The sequence below is a fragment of the Haliotis asinina genome, chromosome 5 (genome assembly GCF_037392515.1).
Source record: "Haliotis asinina isolate JCU_RB_2024 chromosome 5, JCU_Hal_asi_v2, whole genome shotgun sequence".
Taxonomy (NCBI): domain Eukaryota; kingdom Metazoa; phylum Mollusca; class Gastropoda; order Lepetellida; family Haliotidae; genus Haliotis; species Haliotis asinina.
Genome location: NC_090284.1, coordinates 9,457,424 through 9,482,564, shown reverse-complemented (window position 1 = coordinate 9,482,564; position 25,141 = coordinate 9,457,424). Strand labels below are relative to the sequence as shown.

Below are 25,141 nucleotides of genomic sequence, written 5' to 3'. Positions count from 1 at the left end.
GTTTTGACAAACTCGCACCCATACTCAATTAATATTCATAATTGTTTTGTCTATAAAAACGACACAAACCAATACAATGAACAAGACAATTCCTTTAAATAGTAGTATGTGTGCCCCTACATTCCATAAAATGTACAAATCATTTTCATTAATATTATCCGTTTTACTTATAAGTTGGAATTAAATCGCTGTTTATTAACCTGTTCACATGAAACTTCAATATTTGTCCCAACATATTGAATATTGCACATCACGGGAACTAAAGCACATGTTGCAGTGATGGCTACGTGTGATCTTCCAACACTTGTGTAGAGGCTTAAAATGCGGTATAGTACACTTACTGAGTCAATTTCCCATGTAGATATTATTCAAACAATCAAAAGCTTTCAAAGCATAAAAACGGATACCTTATATCCACACATGATATGGTGTTGAACATATGTAGATACTGAAATCAATTTCATGAAAAAATATCTGAACGATACGCAAAATATACATCACAATACTAAAAGTGCAATCGGAATGGTATGGGCATTGTGTTTACTCTTGTTCAACCGACCTTCACCTCAAAGAAATTGCCTAATATGTGCAACAATGTTGACATGTGACATCACTACCGATGACCGATTTCTTTCAAAATGGCGGCTTCGCTGAGAAGGGTACACAGGATTTTGCGAGGACTTTTTGCTTGATTCAGGGATCTTTTGAATATTAATGTGAGATGTAAGTAATCAGAATTATTCTGACTATCTGTGTATTGTTATATGGTCTTATCGTTTACATTGTAAATGACTGAAGAAGCCAGAAATGCCGATAAGTACCGTTGTCGTTCTGCGTGATTTTGAGTCAGTCATGGCGTCACGCTGCACTAAACGTTTGACAGTTTCTTATGAATTACCAAATGCTTTCATTGTATCTATTTTCAATTTGCTATTTTTTGCTACGATACTCTTCCCCCGAATATACTAAGCGTATTGAGCCATTGTAAGCAATGATTAGAGGGCTGGATGTTGTAAAATTTCCGAAAATGCTACGCAGTGTAAAATTGGAAATTTTCTTTGTTTACATTTCAGTCAAGCCCTGTCTTTCGAGCACAGCGTTCGTTTTCATCCGAAGTATATTGTCCAGACAGTTGGTATTGGTGACAAAGACCATTTGTAATTTGATTCTAAGATGCTTGGGGAATTCAATGATGCATTTGTCGCAGCTAACTATGAAGTATACATGATGTAATAGACTTCTCAATACCGGCCTTCTCGAAACGTGATTTTGTAAACACTACCCAATATGGCGGAAAGCGCACTTCGGCGTTCGTGTAAGTGTATTTTCGAAAACATCCCAACCGATTCTGCGTACATCGGTGACATTTCAGAATTATCATTCCTGGTTACATGAAAACTTGATATCAGTGATCAATAATATGCTATTTTTGAAATTCATTACTCCCAGTAATTATCCGATTTTCACATTTCAAAACATACTGCAAATAACGCTGTGAATCTCGATTTTGTACAGTTTGAAAAATGGTGACATTTGCGATGAAACCTATTTTGAAAGGCGATTTTAAGCACTTCAGCTTGGTCTGAGATAATAGTGGATGGTATCCAGAAACTGGGAATTTTCCACAGAATTCAAAACTGTGAAGTATTTATATATGCGTGGTATATTTAGAATTTTATTGGACTTCCAAGTGAGGTATGTAGAGGAAGGACATACATGTCCCTGTGGCATCCAGGGGGTTAACGCCGCTCCAGTACATTGAGGTGTTCCAATAGGTGGACAAAACACTAAAGTCATCATATCAATGTTCATCCAGTGTTCACAAAACACTAAAGTCATCATATCAATGTTCATCCTTTTCAAATTTTATATGAGGCCGTTTTTGCCATAACATTTGTAGCCGTTTTTGGCAAGGGGAGGTGCCGATGTGTCCAAATGGTGCTGTTTTCACCAGGTGCCGTTTTGCTGTGGTGATGTTTTAGCCTGCACCCATTGTTGTTAGGTTTTGATAATAATTTTAGTGTATGTCAATTCATAGTTATTATTGTGGATGGGGGAACGCGAGGAACTCTTAACGTTTTTTGTTTCTACTGTCGCAGACTCAACAATTGCAATCCATCGATCATTCGATGCATCCAGAGACCATATAATCATAGGCATTTGACACTGACTTCCAAATATACAGCGCGTGGCCATATTATTACGTACAATTGTAATGGCGTCAACATCGTGTATAGCGATGCTCGTTTTCAATATACTGTAAGTCAAAAACAACACAGCGTATAGTCGCCATATTTCGTCACATGATCGATCACGATGTCACGTGTCTTTCACGTGATTCTATTTTTAATATGTCTGCTACATATTCTGGTTATTTCCGGCAACAATGGGGAAATCGGCTGATTTGTCGGAGACACTTAAGAAATTAATCGTACAAAAGTTTCAAAGCGGTTAAAAATGTTCTAACATTGCAAGATTCTTTGGAATGTCTTGAAGCAGTGTGTATGTGGTGGTAAAGCGGTTCATTCAACATGGATCAGTTGAAAATGAACCCCGTACAGGCCATGTGAGGAAACTGAGTCCTCGGGACAATCGTCAACTTTTAAGGTTGGTCACAGGCAATCAGATTTCCCCTTTGGGCGAAATAGCTGATAATTTTATTGAGAACTGTTGGCTCTACCTTAAGAATAGACTTCAGAGACGACTTGGAACACGAAGTACCATACATCTGGGAAAATATTCCACTCAATTTCATCAGAAATCTTTATTCATCGATTCCAAGGCGGATGTTGAAAATGATATGGAACAAGGGGCACATCACAAAGGTAGGACTGTTTATATTTAACGAGCTACGACACTTTGAACTTTCACGTAAGTTTGTCGTCAACGGTCGGTCCGCCATGTTTGTATGTAATACGCCACACGCTGTATATCAGAGTGAAGCGCCATACAAACGGAAACTTATTTTTTTGTTAAAAATTAAAGCCAACACGTTTTCATAGATATACACACTTAGTACGACCAGGAATATAATTGTAACTGCCTTATTCACGCGACGCATCGTTACAGTTTTGCAATCTTACCTTGACAACCGACCCCAAAGGCTTCGTTTATTGAACGGAAACCTGAAAAAGCTGCAAGAATCCCTATTGCTCCGGTGATTGCACCAAACACGAAACAAATAACCATAGTTTTGCCGTTCGAAATTTCGCGCAGTTACAACGACTTGGCAATATTCTCCTTGGCGGTCGAATTACGAACCTATTTGGCGCAGCGCAACTACTCTTCATAACCGGTTCTTAGGGTGGGTTATTTATCACCGGAAGTTGATCACCGGAAATGAGAATGCGCGAGACTTACACGAGCTTTTGATAAGGGGAGTAACTCCGCACTGAAAACTTACACCGGAAGTTTACCTGTTTACGTTTCTCAGTCGTCCACATGTGATATTCAACGTTGATTCTGCAAGCTTTGTAAGATTTTTTAAACAGTTGTCATTGACTTGTAGCATTTTCATTGTGTTAAGAGGTTTGGCATCGTGCAGATAACTGACTTTGTGATTGGGACATTTACAGTGCAGTTCTTAGGCTAACCAGATATAATATGGTCTCTAGACTAACAAAGCTCACAAAGACAGCAAATGAAATGTCACTAGTTCAAACGCAGTCCGCAGGACTAAAAACTTACACTAGTAGCAGAGTGAGAATGGGAATCTTTTTGAAATTACTATTTATTATTTCCAGATTTTGAAACGTCCAAGTTATAGGGTTGGATAAAAGTTATCAACAATGTCTCTTGCTGATGAGCTCCTGGCTGATTTGGAGGAGGGCACAGAGGATGTTGAACAGGATGATGGCGAGAATGTTGCTGAAGTTGCAGATGTGGAAGATGTTGTCATGGAGCCTGAGATCCAGGCAACACGTGTCACAAGTGTGGCTAAGTTACGTGACAGTCAAGAACTTGCAGATATTATGAGCAATATCAAGAAATACTCATCACAGTCAAGGACGGAAAGTGGTTAGTAGAATATTTCTCTTTAAGAACATCCCCAACCACACCCTGTGTAAAGATAATAAAGCTGAATCTACATTATCTGCCTGTGATATGTCATGGAACACAGCATATTTGATAAATTTTTTAAATCCAGTGTCAGAATGATTCAGCCGTTGTGCATGCTGTTATAAATTTTAGTTAATGCTTGATTTACAAAGCTTGGATGAACTTTAATAAAATCTTGTAATAATGCCAACATGAAGGTATAAATATTAGTTGGCACAAATGAAACAAGGAAAAGTACAATTTAACATCAACACAGCAGTTGCTAGTTTGGACTAGTTTCTCCACTCTCCAAAAAGCCTTGAGGTTTTAGACAGCAACTGGTAAGGATGTATCAGAGATCACGGGTCATTAATCAGTAAATATTTAAAACATTCAGATCAAAAACATTGCAAAACTATTTAACAAAAATTAAGAACCCAACTTCCGATTGCATGTCAAAATACCATTTTTTGATCAGCACATCGAAATACATATTGTTTTCATGTGTGAACCAGTAAATACTGGTTCTGGTGTAAATGTAGCGGCCACAAAATTTCCGAGTCCCGTGCTGTTATGCGAACGACGGACCTTCTGATCGGAAGTCGGACGCCTTGTCCACATGACCAAAGAGGTTAAACCCGTCAGCAAGGTGACAAGGTAAGGATGTCATCTTTGGGATGACTCCACGCCCTGCTACATAGACAATGGATATATATGAATATTTCTGAGTGTTACAAATTTACCATTTTGGATGTTAAAATACTGGATTTTGATCAGTGTATTGCAGTGCATATCGTTTTCATGTCTGATATGGTAAGTACCGGTAAACCAGTTATATTGTGCAGCCCTAAGTACAACGTCTTGATTGTTACTAAGGGACATCTTGATTGTTCTTATGGTATGTGTTGATTGTATTGTTTGTAGCTGGCCCCGTGGAAGCAGACCCTGAGTACAAGCTGATTGTCGATGCAAATAACATGACGGTGGAAATCGACAATGAAATAAGTAAGTGATCATCATCATGATAATCAACTTATTATCCCAGCATATCTCATTAACACTGTGGTTTCTTGTGGATAGCTTGAACAAATATCACAATTGATTTTCTGTCATTAATGCTGCATTGTCTCATACATGTAGGAAAAGTTTGATTCACAAAGACATTGGTCTTTATTAAATCATGAAGAACTAATGTATGATATTATCAAAAAATGCTGTGATAGAGAGTTGTTTTCAATGATCATTATCAAACAATAGTGATAGCTTCAGTCACTGTGTTTCAGTGGTAACAAGGTCATGCACAAACAAAATAGACAAACAGAGACCTATCAACTGTCACATTTGTTGGTTTTAATAGGTGCATTTCATAATAATCTTACATAATGCCATTGTAAACAGATTCATGAAAAAGCTTCAAAATATCGACTGACTTAAATAGGTTTGTTGAAAAATAGATGTGTGACAATATTTGCTATCTGAAGGCTTTGTACAATAGGATGAATATGATGATAGCTTCAACACTTGAGTAGCTGTACACTGATCAAATGTGGAACGTTCAAAACATTTTTTACTTGCAAGTTGATAATTTGACATATTTATGTTTCAGATGTTATTCACAAGTTTGTACGAGATCTCTACTCAAAACGATTTCCTGAATTAGAATCCCTTGTCCAGACACCGATGGAGTACATCTCCACTGTCAAGGTAAAATAATGAGACATCTTAGTTCATAGTGAAGAGATTCCTTATAATCATTAATGTTAATTAAAATGTCTTAGATACAGCTGAACTACTTAATACCTGGCTGCCTGTGTCAACAATATGAAGAGATGTTCAGTGGTTCGATCCCCAACAAAACGTATTTGATGATGGTACTTCTTATCACCTGCCAGTTCTCAGCCTCAAGGGATAAAACGTACTAGTGAGCTTGAAGTCAGTGGGGTGGTTATTTTAATTCTGTTGGATGATATTTCACTGGGTCAGGTCTGTGAAAATGATTTGCATGATTCGTGTAGACTACTCCAAACAGCTTGTTTGAGATTTGGTATTAAACTCGCTTTCGCTCATTTGATATTAAACCATTAACTCATTTAATTGATAATGGATCAGTATGGATGTGAGAGAGATCCATGTTTAATATGACAAAGCGAGTGAGGTGAAATGTGTGCAGATGAAAGTATGAAGTATTTTTTTTAACCCATTTATTTGTATATTCGCAAAGGCATTTAGTGAGTGGTCAAATGTGATATGTTATGTTTTTGATTACATTTTCTCACTGAAGTACAGATTGTAGTTCTTTTGTTGGGTGGGATCCCATCTGCAATTCGATCCCACATGCTCTGAGTGAGGCACCTTATCCCTAGCACATTGCAACAAGGATTTACCTTGAGTCCTATATTTGAGGGTCCCTATTTTCAGGGGTCCTGGACAAAGTGGGGGTCCCAGACACTTAAATGTCAGTATTAATACGATGTTGTGATACTAAAGATAGTGTTGTAATTCAGTTACTGTTTTTGTATTTGTATCCTGATTAGCACATTGTTACAGCAATTGGATTACAAATGATGCTAAAATAATTGATACCATAACCCAGCTTGTAGCAGACACAGTGATAGCAAAAAGTATGTGGACTTATTCTGTGTCCTTATCGATGTGCTTATAAATATTGTTGTGTGCATTGTTAATTTTAATTTAGGAGCAGGAATTTGTGTCCCGTAAATGCTTGTTCCGGGATCTAACACACTTAAGAACAAATGTTTCCACTTACTACTGAGAAAGTGTAATTCACATTAAACATTTAGGAATAAATACAGCCCATTTCTTCACTGAGAGGTTCAGTGAGAGGTTATACATTCAACCACAGATTGATTGATCCCACCCTTCTCTAAGGTAACTAAATATTACTGGCATGTTGTATTTGTTATGTGATGATAACATGTATTTTTTAAAATTGTTCAGGAACTTGGGAACAATATTCTGGAGATGTCCAAGAACAATGAAGTGTTGCAGGAGATTCTCACATCAGCCACCATCATGGTGGTCAGTGTCACAGCCTCTACCACGCAAGGGTAACTAAGACTTACACATGTTATTACATCTGGAAATGGTGTCTAGAAAACTTGTCAAAACTAATATCTCTGTGAATGAAATTTAAGCTAACTTGCATACTAATATTAGTTGTAAACAGTGAATTGATTGTACATGCCTTTGTAGTTTCATATGTTACACCTTTCATAATAAGTGACTATGAAAGAGGAATCAAGCAGTAAGCAAGAGAAAGTCTGTTTACATGAAAGTTGTTGCCCCCAAACATCGTAATTGTTTGATTTCTGACGTACATTTTGTTTATTTATAATTGTTCCAGATCTGTTTTATCCAATGAAGAGTTTGCTACTGTAATGGAGGCTTGTGACATGGTAAGATACAGAGAAATTTATTGTGCATGTGTGTATTTTTTTACTGATATTGCCTAAATGATAAATGTGATATATTTTTCACTGATATTGCTTACATGATGAACGTGATGTATTTGTCACTGATATTGCTTATATGATGAACGTGATGTGTTTTTCACTGATATTGTTTAAAAGATGAATGCGATGTGTTTTTAACCGATGTTGCCTAAATGATATATGTGATGTGGTTTTAATTAGTATTGGTTATAATAAGTTGTTTGCTGGTCATGAGGGGAACATGGGTTGATGTACCCTCAATGTTTGTTTATGTTCCCTGAGCCCAAAGGCAAGGTGAACGTAAAACGAAATACTTACAGAGTACATCAACCCATGGGTCCTGAGGGACAAGGGAATAATGTACTTATCTTACCTAACACCTCAATGTTAATTTTGAAAGTTTTGAAGCATGGGTACAAAACCTTTTGTAGCCATCACTAGATTTTGCAGACAAGAAAAACAGATTAGAGTTCTCTCCCTTTAATCGATGTGCTTTCGCAAAACATCAGTAATTTCCATACGTCATACATGATTCAGTGTTATTCGAGATAAAGAATTACTACCACAAAGTATCAAATGAGATTGGCATTCCCTGCAGGGTACATAGAAATGTATGTTACTCACTTGTAAGGAGGAAACATTGAAAATAATAGAAGAGCACACAGTCATTCAGAAAGCGACATTTATGTGCGAGGGAAGATAAATGTATGTGTATCTCTGTTATATATGCACTACAACAATAATTCATACTTCATGAGAGGAAGTAGACATGGAGTCAGACTACTATATTTACTGTATGAAGGGTAATTTTCTCTGTAGATGGAGCCAATAAACAAAGATGGAATCCTTTGGGGTCATTTATAGGAGAAATATGCGGATATGAAAAGTTAATAGGCTACTACATTCAGTGTTAACAAACAAGTGTAGCACTTTCCATTTCTATTGTTGTTTGAGTCCAAATTGAAGCCATCCTTTAGGGTAGCATGAAAGTGAAAGGTATTCAAATAATATATTACTGCCATTTGTGCTAAGTGCCATAGTGCTAGTTACTGACACTTTGGCATCTTTTTGCCCTGTTTGTGTGGTTGACAAAGCTGTCAGCAGATATACTAAGGGAGACAACTTCCAAGGATGGAAGCTCTTGAGGAACATACATGTAGTTGCATCATCCCAGGCCTATATACACAAAATCAAGTCTGCTACAACTTTAAAAAAAATGATTGCCTCAGAATTCTTGAGTTCTGGACTTATTTGCACAAACTGATCTTTGTGCTATGATGATCCTAATTCCCATAGTCTAACATGGACATGAGATGGATAGTGCTGAAGGTGTGTTCTCTCAAAATGTGTCTTTTTGTACCAACTAGCAGAAACCTCAGTGGCTATGTTAGAACAGTCTAATCATTAAACAGTTTTATATCGCTTACTGCTAGTTGCATCTGAATTGTAAGACAGGACTTATTTTAATTTCTACCGCTAGTTTTCGACCTTTGACCTGTTCTTCTGTCTCCATGACTGCGTAAGATATCTACATTGTTTCTACAAGTCAGTTGATTCCACCCAAAATGTGCATGACTCCCACTCATGACTCCAGGGAGTTATAATGTCTGCTAAATTTTTATGTCTAGGGGAAACACTGATCATGCTGTCACTATGACCTGCATTTGGAGAATGCAAGTTTAGATTAGTACAGATTGTCCTTGCCCACTGAATGTCAGGAGTGTATTTACTGGAACCAGTGGCCACTATATTCATGCCAACATTCATCTTTCCTTAGGCTATTGATCTTCACAAGTGCAAGGTCAGCATCTTTGAGTACGTTGAGTCCAGAATGTCCTTCATCTCACCGAATCTCTCCATTATTGTCGGGGCCTCAGTTGCAGCTAAACTCATGGGTAAGTGTAATGTGAAGTTTTCTTAGTGGTTTTCAGTTTAAATCATGAAAGTTATCTCCCATGTCGACCATGTGCTTGGAGAGCATGCAAAATGCATGCGATGGGATGTTTGCAAACTGCCAAGGTATGATGTCCCCTCTCAGGCATCATGATGTGGAAGGTACTCTTCTATCAGTATCAGCAATGGCGCTAGTACGTACAAACCCAACATCAGAAATGCACGTTGGTGTGACAGCGAGGTCTGCATACTGTGTCATGTGATTTGCAATATGACTGGCTTGAACTGCATTATTAATGTGTTAATTCGGTACACAATATTGGCTCAGCTCTAATCTCTCATATTGTTGTTCAAATCATGGGACTTGGAATGATTGCAAGGAGTCGTACACATTAAAACCTAAAGCGACTTGGGGCTCCGCTGTATTGAGTGAATTACTTTGAGTGGGTACAGCGTGTGAAGCCCATTTCTGGTGTCTCCTATGTGATATTTCTGGAACATTGCGAAAAGTGACGTAAAACTTAACTCACTTACTCACCCTTCAATTGGGCTGGATATTGCTCTGATTTATGGTACACTGCTATAGAAGCGGCATTTGTGGCCTAGAAGTTACAGCATTTCCGACCCCTGTCCCCTCTCAAGAGTGGGTGAGTAGAAGATGGGAGAAGAGAAGGTGAATTTGTGCTAGTTGGCTTGTCCCATTCTCAGAATCCCAAACCCGCTGAAAAACAGAGCGAGGCAATATGTATACACTCTCGTGGTCAGTGACTGCCATAATTTCAACTGCAGTGAACTGACAATACTGTGACCCCAGTGGCATGGATTGAGTGATTTTTGTACAGTGTTTTGTACAACTCTTGCTTGGTGATGGCATGGGCTTCTGGAGAGCATTGACTCCAGCGGGAACATTGGAACCCCACATTACATTGTCATCTATTGTTTGTTTACTAACAATGCAAACAATGGAAATTACTCTTGACGGCATGTTATGAGGGATGTGTGTGGGCCAGTTTAACATAGAAAAATATACCTATGGCATGCTGCCAGTTTTGACCAATGGATAGCTGACATTACTGTGCAAGCCTTAATGTGACTGTAACACACTTTACCTGATGGTACTGCATAGTTACCCATTTAGCCTGAAGTTGGGGATGTAGTATTAGGCTTTGTACTTCAGTACGTACTTACAAATTAGAATATCTTCAGAACTGTTGATTAGAATCTTTTCATATTTGGTACCTAGGTTCATCACTGTTAAAGAAAGGTCCATGTCAGGTTTGGTGACCTTGACCTTCATTTCAAGGTCAAGATTTTGAAGATTGTTAAGAGTGTCAGGAAGATATCTCAAGAACTGTTCACTGGATTTTCTTCACATACTTTCAAGACTTCCTTGAATGTTTTTCAATAAGCAATTTCTTTATTACTGTTTTTTAATGTTCATACACTAAGACTTTTATGTCTAAGTCTAAGTCAAAGTTAGTCTTGAAAATATTTGTGTATTTGAACAACTACAGAGCAAGATATCAAGAGCGAGTTTGACTGGTCATGTTTTTGCTGACTTTTAACTTCATCTTAAACTATGACCAACACTTTCATTACTTTTAAAGTTTGATTTGATAATTTGCTGCGGAGGATGATGTCACCATAGTAACAATGCTATTTCAGTTTATGCCATCTTTCAGATTCAGACATTCTTGATTAATGAATCGTATGTACAGGGAAATCTCTCTCACACTGCTGAACTAGACAGTTACAATCATTTTCCAACTTGGCTATCAGTCACTTGAAAACAGTTATTGCAATCCCCCAGTGTTTATAAATCATAATCGTGGTAATCCTACGAGTGTTTGTTTCAACCCACAATCACTACTTGTGTATTTGATCATAGTTCCTCGATTGCACCGCTAATACCCATGCCGGGTTAGATGGTGTTAGTTACTGGTAGAACTGCTTGTTAGAACTGGACAGTCTTGCTGGAATACGGACTAGAGGGTTTTTGACAGTATGCTATATTAGTCAGGTGCAGGTGTTGATACGTTTCACTGCAGTACTGTCCCTTTCAGTAGATCAGTGTTCAGAAAAGCAAGGCAGGCCTTCTGGATTAACAGGAGTTTCTCTGTATTAGTAGCAGATTTTGTAGAGATAGTTGTGGCATTCCCATATATCTGTCTTCTTGTTGGTGTTCAGGTGTGGCGGGTGGTCTGACCAACCTGTCCAAGATGCCGGCGTGTAACATCCTGGTCCTTGGATCACAGAAGAAGACTCTGTCTGGCTTCTCCACCACGGCCATCTTGCCTCACACAGGCTTCATCTACTACAGTGAGATTGTACAGAAAACACCACCAGTAAGTCACAGCTGTGTCGTGCACTTGTCAATACAAGATCTCTGTTTGAATCTTGGATGGTACCTGTACAAAATGTGAAGTAAAGATGATACATGTCGTCTTTCTTAGGGACAGTTTGTAAATTGTGGCTAAGGGGGATGATGATGATTTTCATGAAGAACTCATTCACAGACAATGTGAATGACCCCTAAAATGTATGTACAATGTAAGTGCCACCACCCATCCCCTTCCCCCTGCCTGTAATTTTTAAATGAACTATGTACAAAATTGCTGACATCCCCTAGTACATGTGTACATAATTGCTAACGCCTCCATCTGTGCACTTGGCAGGACCTGCGTAGGAAGGCAGCGAGACTTGTGTCCTCGAAGTGTACACTGGCAGCCCGAGTTGACAGTTTCCATGAGAGTGTGGATGGTGCTGTCGGGGATGCTCTGCTGGCTGAGATTGAGCAGAAGTTGGACAAAATGACGGAGCCACCCCCAGTCAAGTTTGTAAAGCCGCTGCCAGCTCCAATTGATCCAGGACGCAAGAAGAGAGGAGGACGGAGGTTGGTTGTGTTTTGTTAGGTTGTATAGTTTCATGATAGAACTAATCAGATGGTGAAACCTGTCAAGACACATCTCACTTTGCAGCTGAATTTCATTCTGAATCACCATCTGAGCCTCTAATGTAGCTGTAACCTATGTACCTGCTTGTTGGATATTGTACCCAATTATTCTACTCAATTAGATCAGGTGCACATTGTATCATTGTTTACACACTGTCCCAGATGTTGACAAATTGTCCCAGGTGTTTATACACTGCACCTGATGTTTACACGCTGTCCCTGATCTTGGTACATCATACATGATGTTTACACTCTGTAACTGATGTTTAATTATTGTACCTGATGTTTACACACTGTACCAGTTTACACGCTGTTCCTGATGTTTGCACACTGTACCTGCTCACATGCTGCACCTGATGTTTTCACACTCTTCTTGATGTTTATACACTCTACCTGATGTTTAGACACTGTAACTGATGTTTACACACTCTACCTGATGTTGGCACACTGTACCTGATGTTTGCACTCTGTACCTGATTTTTACACACTGTACCTGATGTTTCGACACTGTACCTCATGTTTACACAGTGTACCTCATGTTTACAAGTTACGTTGCAGAGCACGGAAGATGAAGGAGAGACTGGGACTGACAGAGATGAGGAAACAAACAAACCGAATGAACTTTGGGGAGGTAAGTAGATAGTCACCTGGACCACACACTGTAGGTAAGGCACAATGCCATGTCAACAGATTCAATCATTGGTGCTGTACTACCACTACAGCAAGAACATATATATAGACATATAGTGTATGCTGTTATTCAGATTCAGATTCTTTCATTTGCTTGTTCAAAATTGATTTGTTGATTCTCTTTAATCAGGCGAATTTGGGATTATCTGTCTGTTTTAAATGTAGGCACGTTTAGCTCCCCTCCCTTATCATATTATATTTAGTTGAAATGGTCACGTATACTTGAGAATAACCCTGCTCTGATACCTATGATGCATTATGAGCAGGTCTGGTTGTCATGGTGTATACATGTTTATATTAACGTGTTGGTAGATTGAAGAAGATGCTTACCAAGATGACCTTGGTTTCTCTCTGGGATCCCTGGGTAAATCAGCATCTGGGAAGATCCGAGGTCCACCTGTTGATGCCAAGACTAAAGCTAGGATATCCAAAACACTGCAGGTTGGTACATACTCCACACTGCCTAAATGGACATGACTGAACATCTCCCTGTGTGTGTAAGATCAGAAAGTGTGATGGTCACTATGTGATTGTGTCTCATCTTAACAAATGTCAATGATCTTTGGTCATGCTATTAACCACTGGTTGTCTAATGTGGCTTTTTCAATGTACAATATATTTCTGATTTTGGCACAAACAATTATGTTCTTTACAGCTTTTGCTGCATGTGTCAGATGGTGTGTTAAACAGTATCAAAAGTTAGCATTATGTTCTTTACAGCTTTTGCTGCATGTGTCAGATGGTGTGCTAAACAGTATCAAAAGTTAACATTATGTTCTTTACAGCTTTTGCTGCATGTGTCAGTTGGTGTGCTAAACAGTATCAAAAGTTAACATTATGTTCTTTACAGCTTTTGCTGCATGTGTCAGATGGTGTGCTAAACAGTATCAAAAGTTAAAATATGGTATATTTGGGATTATAATTTCTCATAAAGTACAAACTCTAGTTTTGAGGTTGAGTCCCATCTGGGATTTAGGTGTTCAGTCAGGAACAACGATTGATTACACGATGCCGTTTAGAAAGTGGTCAAATGCAATTTATGTCATATTTAGGATTTCACTTTCTTAGTAAAGTACCAATTCTAGTACATTTTTGGTTGAGCCCCATCCGGGATTTGAACCCGCACCCTCAGAGTCAGGCACCTAATTGCCAGCACACAAAGTCATCTGCCTAGCCCACTCAGCCACCACGACTTCCACAAAAATGGAAGTCGGACAACTGTTAGTCTAGACTGCCTTGTGTACCCCTCTGATAAGTGTAAATTGGCATGGCTCCCACGACTGAAAGGTATGATTACACAATGCCATTTAGAAAGTGGTCAATATGACATATTTTGCAGGAACAACGATTGTTGATTATGAACTATTTTGTTTTCAGCAAAAGTTGAGCAAGCAGTCCAACACAGTGTGGGGAGGTAGCACGACTGTGAAGAAGCAGGTGGCAGGGACAGCCTCCAGCGTGGCTTTCACACCTCTACAGGTGAGTCAGGGGTTATCTCGGTGACAGATGTTATGGTGGGCCTTCATGTATTGCTTCACCCATACTTTGTCTGCAGGCCATGATTAGAATTGGTCTCCAGTAACCCATGCTTGTTTGAAGAGGCAACTAACAGTATCAGGTTGTCAGGCCAGCTAACTTTGTTGTCACATGGCATGGCATCCCAGTCATATAAAACAATGTTCATGTTCTTGATCACTGGATTGTCTGTTCGAGACTTGATTGTTTACTGGCGCCAGTAGGTGGAATATTGCTGAGTGTGGTGTCAAACACCCAATCAGCCATGGAGATAATGACTGTATTGATTTATTGTTTGTCTGCTGGGCTGAGAGTCTGTTCTTACAGAGGTTTTGACTCTATTAACGTATTGCTTTTCTATTGCAGGGTTTGGAAATTGTTAATCCACAAGCAGCTGAGAAGAAGGTCCAGGAGGCCAACCAGAAATATTTCTCAACAACTGGATCATTCTTTAAAGTTAAAAGTGAGGGGACATGATTCTGCTAGAAATCTTCATCTCTATACAAACCTGGGCACCATTCCAACGGGCATTTATTGACTCTTGTAAACGTGTTATCACAAGCAAGAAATGCTACAGTGTGGAAAAGGTATTCATTGAAAAGTTAGCTTCAGTTTGAGGCAGTAAAGAAATATCATGTGACTAGAAATTGAAAAGAATAATGTAACCAGAATATTCATGTTTGAGGACACAATCTTCAGTGCCGGGTATGTGAATATAAATCTTTAGAAACTTCTGTAGTGTTACCAGCATTACTGTTGGTTTGGTCCAAAGACAGACATGGTCAGGAGGCATGATAGTGATGTCTAAAACTTAAACATGCGTTTGTTGATATATTATGGGATAACATTTATGTCCATTATCCACACTGGTTCCATGATGACTCGGTGACCGTGACCATCTGGGCAGTAATGCTATGTGCCAGTGGTTCACATGAAATCAAGATAACTAGCTTTTGTGCTTATTGTATCATGCCTTCAAGCTTGTACACAGCTGGCTTGTCACAGATCAACAGGAATAAATATGAACTTGTCAGATGGTTTGTTTATTGTTTATTGAATTTACATTCAAATGTTCCATCATGATGCTCCGTGTTAAGGTCTTGGAGTGTTTGATTGTCATTCCAAAGTCCTGGGTTCTGTTTGGAAATGCCCGAAGATGATGTGTGGCACAATTATATACTCTTACAAAATGTAGGGGATAAAAAGCTGCTGCAGCTATGGATAATGCTTATCTGTAATGAGAATAGGGCGCTTTGGGGTTGGATATGGGAATGTGACCCCTTCTGCTTTTCATACTTTCTGCTGACGACCTTCTATACCTTCTGGCATCAGTGTTGACAGGACAGAAACATGTTGCAAGTTTTATGTTCAGAATTCCTAATGGCTGGGTTGGGTTGGGTTGGGTTGGAGGGATAACATCCTCCCTGTGTTAATTCCAAGACCAGAAGTGCCAGTGTGAGAGGACAATTTAATCATTTAATGGCATCCCACAACACAAACATCACCTTTCACTGAGCCAAAGACACAGGCAGGAAGTATATACATGAAAAGTGATGAAGTATCCTCAGTTAATGAAAACTGACAACACTGTTCATGGGGCTGTCCTCAAATATGTCCAACTGAAAGGGGAAGTTGAGTGGGGTGTCCATTCAAGAGAATGATGCTTTGCTTATCATGGCGTTCAAAAGGGGTGGAAGACCTTGAACTGCGAAACAAAGAGAGTTGTATCATATTGTATTTCAGATATCCGAATATTGCCTCAAACATGATGTCCATCTCAGTAGACTGCATTACGGCCACTCAGAATCATTTCTTTCTTTTTTTAGACGAACCAATAGTGATCTTCTTGAAGCCTTCATCCCCATACGTCCCTTTCAACCCCCATGAAGACTCGTCCCAATGTACTCACATAAGTTTAGACATCCTAGTCGTCAGACACTGGACAGTTCACTATTTGTTACGAGGGAGGAGTGCAGAGAAAGGGACAGCCAGGTGTGTGAGAAAGCATGGAGACAGCACAGGTTCATGAGTAAATTACTTTCTCGGCACGTGTGCACGTGTTTCTGGAACACCTGGCTGTGCCTTTCTCTGCACTCCTCCCTCGTAACAAATAGTGAACTGTGTCAATATTTTAATGATAGTCTGTTAAACAACGTTTTTATTACTAGGACAAAAATTCTGCGAAAACCTCACAGAGTTTGTATGATGTTTTCATTATGATCAGCGTTTCATTGAGTATGTTATGCTTATTAGTTTTTGAGTTATATTGCAATTCATCGGTCCGCTTTTGAGACAAACGGACAATAGAGACTGGTAAGGGCAACAATCATACATATATGGGAATGTGCCAAGTGGAGTGAGTGAGTGATATTCCAGCAATATTCCAGCTATATGGCGGCGGTCTGTAAATAATTGAGTCTGCACGAGACAATCCAGTGATCAACAACATGAGCATCGATCTGCGCAACTGGGAACCGATGACATGTGTCAACCTAGTCAGCGAGCCTGATCACCCGATCCCGTTAGTCGCCTCTTGCGACAAGCATAGTCGCCTCTTGTGGCAAGCATGGGTTGCTGAAGGCCTATTCTACCCCGTGACTTTCATGGGTCATCCCAAGTGGATATTTCAACAGCTAGTTCAACCTAAGGAAACCCTTTATTGTGCTGTTTCTCCATTAAACCCTTTGTTCTTTTATATGCAGACGACACAAGTCCTCTTAGCTTCCCCAAGGGTTCATCTCAAAAGAACTATCATTCATTTTGAATTTTATTGTAAAATTTGAAAGTTAACGATAAGTATAAAAAAAAAAAAATTCTTGTATTTATATAACTATACGAAAAATGATATGTCATTCTGAGTAAAGATATTTTTCTTAACAATTTCTGTTTAGAATATGTTAATGAATATACATATACTGATGTTATTTTTGAGAATGACGACTCCATATTTGCTTAATTCCAACAGTAATAAATATTATTTGAGCACTGGGAATTGCTGCTTTTAACGTATGTTAACCCGTTTTAAACACGAAGAATGATGCTGATTTATTGAAAATATTCTTATCAGCAGTTCACCTTATATATCCACATATTTGTATTATTCTAAATACCTTTTAAGAATCGCATTTGGGAGTTTGTAGTCATGAATAAGAAATTTGAATAACATGTTATTTCAACTGTTTAAAAAAATCCCCAAATAGATGCACATAAATGTACTAGTATCTCAAAGTGAAGCATTCGTGGAGAGTCGTATAGTGATTGTGTATGCGGTATCTACCAGTTGTTGAATGAACCTGTTTGTACGTTTGCTGATACGTACGGTGACGAATGTTGATTCGTCTTTCCGGTCACCGCTCACTCAACTTCGTTACCTCTGAGAATTTCGCCATCACTCGTCACCCACTCGTGTTACTCCGGTAGAAGCGGTTACGGAAAAGGGCGTCCCGGAAGAACACGAACGAGTCAACATGTAAGTGTTCCGTGTTAACACACGAGAATCTGTGGACTTCCGCGTTCACCTAGTGGTAGCGTGCAGACTCTATACGGTGAGACGTCATTTAAAGATGTATATATCACAACTGAGTGTGCATAATGTATGTTACTAAGCATAACCGAATTTCTGCTGTTGATAACTTTCCGCCACAGTGTTGGAAGTAGCTTTTACACCAGCCGGGCAAATATTTAGCTAATGTAATTTTTTTATTCATATAAGACTACCTCGACCGTTACAGACGACGACAAACAATTATCATTCGAAATAACCTTGAGTAGGGTGACAGAAAGGTGGAACTCTTTTAAATGACAAACCGAAAGTAGCAAAGGGACAGAACTCGTGTTCGCTGTTCTCTGTGGATTACGGTCAGAATCAGATAAGGGGAAGTACCTCCCATATGAAATGAGTGTATCAGGTTAATGTTAATGTAATTAACAGTACTACTGATAAATGTCATTATGTGTGTTTAGTTATCACTCTGAGTTGGTCCAACGGTTTGTAAAAGTAGCATGTGTCTGTGTAATTATGTTATTACATGCATCATTTGCACGAGGCTGACCAGGGTAAAATTATAGGTTTACAGTAAGATATCCCACAACCCCCACCCCACCCCCCGTTCACTCGTCACTACATAGCTGGAATATTACTATAGACGGCGTAAAGCTCTACTCAAACGTAGTGGACGTTTACATCAATTGAAACCTTTTTCAATCGTTTCAAAGCCACGCAGCAAGTGGAATAATTAACCTTATCAAGGGAATAACGCGGTAACGTGAGCAATGCATGACATGCTGAAATGAAAGCTTTGATTATTAACAAGAGTTACAACCACCCTGTCTCGCACGCTCCTGTCCTTTTGCCACAGTATCTTTAATCATGAAAGACTCATGAAAGTATTGATGAGAATGGCCCCAAAGGTTGTTTCAGGCAGCTAAATCTGAGTTGTTCACACAAAATTATCAACTTTTGGGATGTTGTTATACGTCTCTGAAATCTTACACAGTCACTTAAAGATGAGTTTGCGTCCTTCTCATGGAAGGAATAGTCTCTGACTTTCGGAACAATGGTTCCTCAGACTTGTTCCCATCAGTCACCAACGTAATTTACACAATTTATGCTACAATTTGCCTCACACCTCACATTAAAATAGAGATACGAGCATATTTGCCTCCACAGACCATGGCTACAACCGAGGACTTCCAGGAACAATTTCTCACCTGTGCCATCTGCTCCGACGTCTATACAGACCCGGCGACCTTGGCCTGCCAACACACCTTCTGTCGTGAGTGCCTGACTCAGTTCACGCAGACAAGACCAGACGCTATTAAGGACAAGTCCATTCCATGTCCATTTTGCCGCCGCCATACCAAAGTCCCTCAGCCGAACAAGCCAGTACAACAATGGGCGAAACAGATAGAGGCGGGGTTTCTGGTGCAGAGCCTTATGGATGCTTTCGGCCCAAGAGCTGATGGTTCGTCTTTTATTCAAATTACATTTAATGGGGATCACACACGGCTCTATGACAGCTAAATATCATGAACTATACAGATGTCTTGTTTTCGGTGATATCAACACAAGACATACTGTACTCAGTTCTTTAATGAGCAGTGCTAGTTTGGCATTAGTATGAAGGATATACCATTACGACTGATTGTACAGTTGGTTTGAGAAACCTCGATATATCTTGTTTGTCATACATTTACAAAGTATTCTTCGTGTCTTGCACAGCATGAATGAATGAAAGTTTCGCTGAAAAGTAGAAATACGTAAATGTTTAAAATAGCTTTGTGTTCGATGAGCCTCATCATAAACGTGTAAGATACAAGTTCCACTCGGACCTCAGTTCACATATTGATTTGATGTGTTTACAGATATCATTCTGTGCGATGTGTGTACTAAGAAGGGGAAGGGTGTACCAGCTCCATCATGGTGTTCTGAGTGTTCGGCCGCCTACTGTGACGACTGTCTCATATCCCATGACTTCATGCGTATGTCAGCCGATCACCGCATAGAGACAATATCAAACAGATGTGGCGTCATTCGCAAGAAGCAGAACATTTTTTGCCAAATGCACAAAGAGGTCGTGAAAATATTCTGCAAGGACTGTGACCGGGCCATCTGTAATACCTGCAACAGCATTGACCACAGAACGTGCAAGAACGTGGTCACGGTACAGTCCATGACTGACAGCATGAAGTCTTTGCTGAGGGAGACGAAACGGAGAATACAGGAAAGAGTTGAGAAAGAGGAGGAACGATTGAGAATACCTCTCACTCATATCGATGCCCTTTCGAACAGTGCTGAGGAAGCTAAGGAAGAAATCAAAAAGACGTGCAAGAAAGCTGTAGACTTAATCCACCAGAGAGAGACAGACCTGCTTAAGGAGGTTGATGAAATTGCCTCCAAGTCTCTGGAGAAGCTGTCAGAGGAATCCAGATCAAATCAAATGTCAGTTAAGATATCGCAGCAGAATATTGTCTTCATTGATCAAGCTTTGAAGTCCGACTCTGACAGTCATCTGTACGAGATGTACCAATCTTGCAAGTCAGAGAACTTTGCTAGTGATCCCTACCCTGTCACAAAGAGTTCCAAAGGAAACATAGTGAAGATATCCCTAAAGAACAATGGCGATGGAAAGCATCTGCGTAATACATTGTCCTCTATGCTCACCGTTAACGGAGTACACGGTGGTCCGACAGACCACGTATCTGTGCCTTACTTGCTGCAAAGTATTGACATTGAAGACTCGGAACTCGGGACACCAAACCCCACAGACATCGTGGTATTCCCGGCAGATAATGGATGTAAAACCTTGGTGATTGCAGACAATAGCAACAAATGCCTAGTAATGGTCAGCACGGAGCTCGGTGGAATGCGTAGTCACTTGTATATAGGTGAAGCTCCTTGGAGTCTGTGCAAGATGAATCCGCACCGAGTAGTATCTACGATTCTGGAGGAGAAGAAGTTGGTTGTGGCCAATGTTCAGTTTCCAAACCTCACCCTTCATTCGGAAGTACGAACACAGAAGGTTTATTCGGGCATTGCTTCATTGGACTCTGAATCGCTTGTCGTAGGGTCGTTGTCTCCTACAAGTATTGATATCATTGATTTGGAAGGGAATGTTCTTAAAACCATAGCAAACCAAACTACGATCCGGGCTCCACATTTCCTCTCGGTAACTCCAAACAGAGAAATCGTTGTGTCAGACAGTGGATCAAAAGCAATTGTATGTATGACGGAGGGTGGTGATATCGTATTCTGGTACCGCCCTGAAAGAAGATGTGCACTTCGGGCTCCCCGGGGTATCGTCACTGACGCCGCCGGGGGAATCGTTTTCGTGGACAGAGATTCCAACAAGGTCACCCACTTGACTGCTAATGGCGAGTTTGTCAGACACATTCTGACATCAAAAGACTGCGTGACAAAGCCCTGTGGCGTGTGTATTGACGAACACTCGTGTCTTTTTGTCACAGAGAGGGGTAGGGGAGTTAAAGAATATGGCTTTTGAAGAAACCACATTACAGCTATATACAGATGTTGGTACACCTCGCCACTTCGTTTCATACTTTTATCACGTAGAGAGGGAGACATGGTAGATCCATATTTCTTGCACAATTTTCTTATTTGATATAAAACATGTAATAATCGATTTTCAAGGATACTTCACGGTGATGAACTATAAGGATCATGCCAACACGAACTACCGTTACCTTTTGTGCTTAGTCATAATCACGTCTGTCTGTGAACCATCTGATTTGTCAGTGACAACGTTTGCGCTGTGGTTTGCAGTTTGTTGTTTCAAAACGTATCCAACTCACTTTCGTCATGTAAATTCCCTATCCTTCGTTAGTTACGATTTAAAGCACGTTTTTGTAAAGGGTGTGTTCATCTGCATGAGTAGGATGTGTGTGTCTGTCTGTGTTAGGCGGTATATGTAGAGGGAAAGTGTCCACCACACACTAAATACATCTTTTCAGCACACTCCGACATTGCTGTTATTTCTTTGAATCTCCATGCTGACACATGCTTAATGTTGCACATTAAAGTTTATTAATTAAAGGTTTTGTTTCTATAACGTATGGTCGCCTGATTAATTCCTCTATTAGCGTCTGGTTAGAGCGGCCTTCACACGGCAAACTAAAGTCGATGTTGAAATTTTCAAAGTTGTCAGACTCGCGTATTCACACGACAAACACATGTCAAACTTCCGTGACAATCTGGTTGACTGCGATTGGTTGTTACTAAACAACACGAGTTTGGAATGTTCACAATTTCAAACTGGAGTTTGACAACATGTGTTGTATTCATGGCGAGGAAGCGCTTTATTCATCAATAGGAGACATCCGTTCATTATGTATTGTATTTTGATGGCTACCACGAATATTCAAGGATTATTCCTGTATTTTAAGTAATTAGGCATCAAGACACTTATATCCTAATAATTTACCATGTGTATTTTTACAATTTATGACAGTGCACAAATCATTATTATTCTGTAATGTTGTCGTTATATACGAGTGTATTACTGGCAATCTCGTTTTCACGTAATCCAGTGTTTTGAAATCTGTTTTGGTAAGAAAGGATCGTAGCATGTTGTTTTGAGCTTCATAACGTATTGCCATTCATAAAATAATCACGTACCCATGCGATCACGTTACGCTATTTATTTAGAACATGTCGGTACGTTGTAAGAGTCAATGTCGACAACATGCCTGTCGAAACAATCTTCACCATCCCTTGACGCTTCTTCCTTGCCTTTGTGAATTCGTCAGTTACGTCTTTCGGTGACGTCAGTCAGCCCACGTCGCAGTAAAGTTAGATTAGTGTTAGATTAGTTAGATTAGTGTTAGATTAGTGTTTTGCAATATGAGTCACTGAGTAGGCTTTACGTCTCATTTAGCAATATCACTCCGGATGTCACCAGATATGGGCATTGCATCCATGTGGGGAATCGAATCCTGGTCTTCGGTTTGACGAACCAACGCTTTAACCACTAGACTATCCCACCTCCCCTTATGTAGTATTATGAACTAGATGTTATGTTGTGAAAGTAGATCCCTCAAAAGAAAAAAAAGGAGACGCAACGGGATGTAATATCTCCGAAATATATTGGTCTAGAACTGACGTGACCATGTTCTCACATCCATAAATATGATGAGATCCAGAATTGGCGAGTCGACGTCATGATCACCCGCTGTCGACGTCGACTAGGCGACATCAAAACCTCATATAAGAGCTGTCAAACATGTCACACAAAAGCTACTGTCCCTCGCCGCAGGACTAGCCCCGTGAAGACTCGGATTAGAATTGATCATCAGTAATTTGATTTATGAACTAAGAATGTGATACTGCAACCATAGAAATATCTTTTATGAATATATTGAAATACAAGTACATTAAAAAATTTGGGTCTTGACTTATTGACCTTAAAATCATGAAAATTAAAAGATAACATATAAATAAAATTTCCTTATGATATAACATCTAAATGTACCATGATTTGTCAATGGCTGTCAATGAAACATAGTTTGACATCAGGTCGGTGTTATTTGCTCTGTACTTAGACAAACTACAGTTTCTCGTAGCCGAAAATTCTGATGAATTTATACACTTAAGGTTCAGTAATACAGGGCAGTCATGAAGGAAACCTGTATGAACATTAACGGTCCAATGCTGCAAGAAACTGCACGTTACAAAGTGTTCCAAGGTCAAGGTCGCAGAGCAGTCAGTATCTTGAGTGGCCACCATTATCATCAATGGTTTCTTAGCATCGACGTCCTATTGACTGGACCAGATTACAGATGAAGTGCCAGGAAATGAGTTGGTACTCTTCCCTCAAGGCCACAAACAAAGCAGGCAACGTCTGTGGCTGAGGGTTACGCTGTTGCACACAATGATCCAGTTCATCCCACAAATGTTCAATAGGGTTCAGATCCGGTGATCGTGAGGGCCAATCAAGAACCTTAACATTGTTCTGGGCAAAGAAATCCCTGGTTATTCTTGCTGTATGCAGCCGAGCGTTATCATGCTGAAATGACGTTCTGGCGGTTCATGAAAGGAAGGACATGAGGCCTGATGATTTCATGACGGTAACGTCAAGCTGTCAAATTACCCTGGAGCTGAATGAGATCTGTTCTGCCACTGTATGAGATGCCAACCCAAACCATGACATTTGTGGTACAAAATCTGTCCACTTCCTGTACACAATTTGCAGCGTAGCGCTCGATACGAAGTTGATATACACGTGCTCTCCCGTCGGGACGTCAGCATGTAACTTGACTCATCACTGAAGATAACAGTTCTCCACCTTTGCAATGGCCATGGGAGATGTTGGCGAAACCACTGTCTGCGTTGTTGCCGATGTTAACGGACAGGCCCTCGGAAAGGTCTTCTGGAACGAATACCAGCATTACGTAAGCGGTTCTTCACAGTCTGATCAGAAATTGTTCTGACACTGGTCGCGTGTTGATCCTTGCTGTTGGTAGCAATTGCAAAGTCTTGCTATGGTACTCTGTGACACATTCAGGTGCCCTGCAGTCGCAGACTGAGACTCCCCAGACTCTAAATGACCAATCGCATTGTTCTACTCAGCCTCAGTACGTCTCGGCATCACACCAAATTTAAGATTGTCAACTGTCGCAAGAGCACTGAACCCACCCACCCCACCCCCCACCCCCCACCCCCCCACCCCCCCGCGTGCAAAAGGAAATTGGAAAATGAAAATGAATTTCTTCTCGTTCACAATTTATTGTGTTTATAGAGGAAAACAGATTTTGGTGCGTTTTGGCGAGTTGTCATTAGTGACAATGTGATTCAAACTCGTAAATGTTTGCAGACAGCGTTCACCATAGATATACCGATTACACAGACACCAATGATTCAAATCGAAAAGTTACATGGAAAAATACTACCTATGCGTGTCTTGTTTTTGAGTAGAGTGTATGATGCGACGGTTCCGTATGGATTCCTATCCATGCTGAAACGCCGCATCATATACAATATAAGAAGTTGTTATCCATTAAGGAACTTGCTTTCTTATTACTCACCATACTTCTAAAATGCTAAACAGATTATCTACAAGCACACACACGCACGCACGCACGCACG

General features: G+C 39.9%; 2 protein-coding genes across 8 annotated transcripts; both read left to right on the top strand.

Moving 5' to 3' along the window:
- The first annotated feature begins 2,626 nt into the window (after positions 1-2,626).
- On the top strand, positions 2,627-15,581 carry LOC137283426 (U4/U6 small nuclear ribonucleoprotein Prp31-like). Of its 2 annotated transcripts, none has more exons than XM_067814900.1 (13): positions 2,627-2,825; positions 3,744-4,017; positions 4,963-5,043; positions 5,645-5,742; positions 6,997-7,106; positions 7,403-7,454; positions 9,268-9,385; positions 11,571-11,728; positions 12,059-12,276; positions 12,895-12,967; positions 13,339-13,467; positions 14,404-14,505; positions 14,908-15,574. In XM_067814900.1, exons 2-13 carry the CDS (start codon positions 3,789-3,791, stop codon positions 15,016-15,018), a joined length of 1,479 nt encoding a protein of 492 aa, XP_067671001.1. In that variant the 5' UTR covers positions 2,627-2,825; positions 3,744-3,788; the 3' UTR covers positions 15,019-15,574. The 2 variants fall into 2 exon arrangements, with proteins under 2 accessions (XP_067671001.1, XP_067671000.1); XM_067814899.1 differs by lacking the exon at positions 2,627-2,825 and adding an exon at positions 3,345-3,473 and having other exon boundaries at positions 14,908-15,581.
- Positions 15,582-17,864: 2,283 nt separating this feature from the next.
- LOC137284513 (tripartite motif-containing protein 2-like) lies at positions 17,865-22,111 on the top strand. 6 transcript variants are annotated; one of them, XM_067816340.1, is made up of 3 exons: positions 17,865-18,010; positions 19,211-19,505; positions 19,906-22,105. In XM_067816340.1, exons 2-3 carry the CDS (start codon positions 19,214-19,216, stop codon positions 21,540-21,542), a joined length of 1,929 nt encoding a protein of 642 aa, XP_067672441.1. In that variant the 5' UTR covers positions 17,865-18,010; positions 19,211-19,213; the 3' UTR covers positions 21,543-22,105. The 6 variants fall into 6 exon arrangements, with proteins under 6 accessions (XP_067672441.1, XP_067672440.1, XP_067672442.1 ...); XM_067816339.1 differs by having other exon boundaries at positions 17,962-18,086; XM_067816341.1 differs by lacking the exon at positions 17,865-18,010 and adding an exon at positions 18,374-18,461.
- The last annotated feature ends 3,030 nt before the right edge of the window (positions 22,112-25,141 follow it).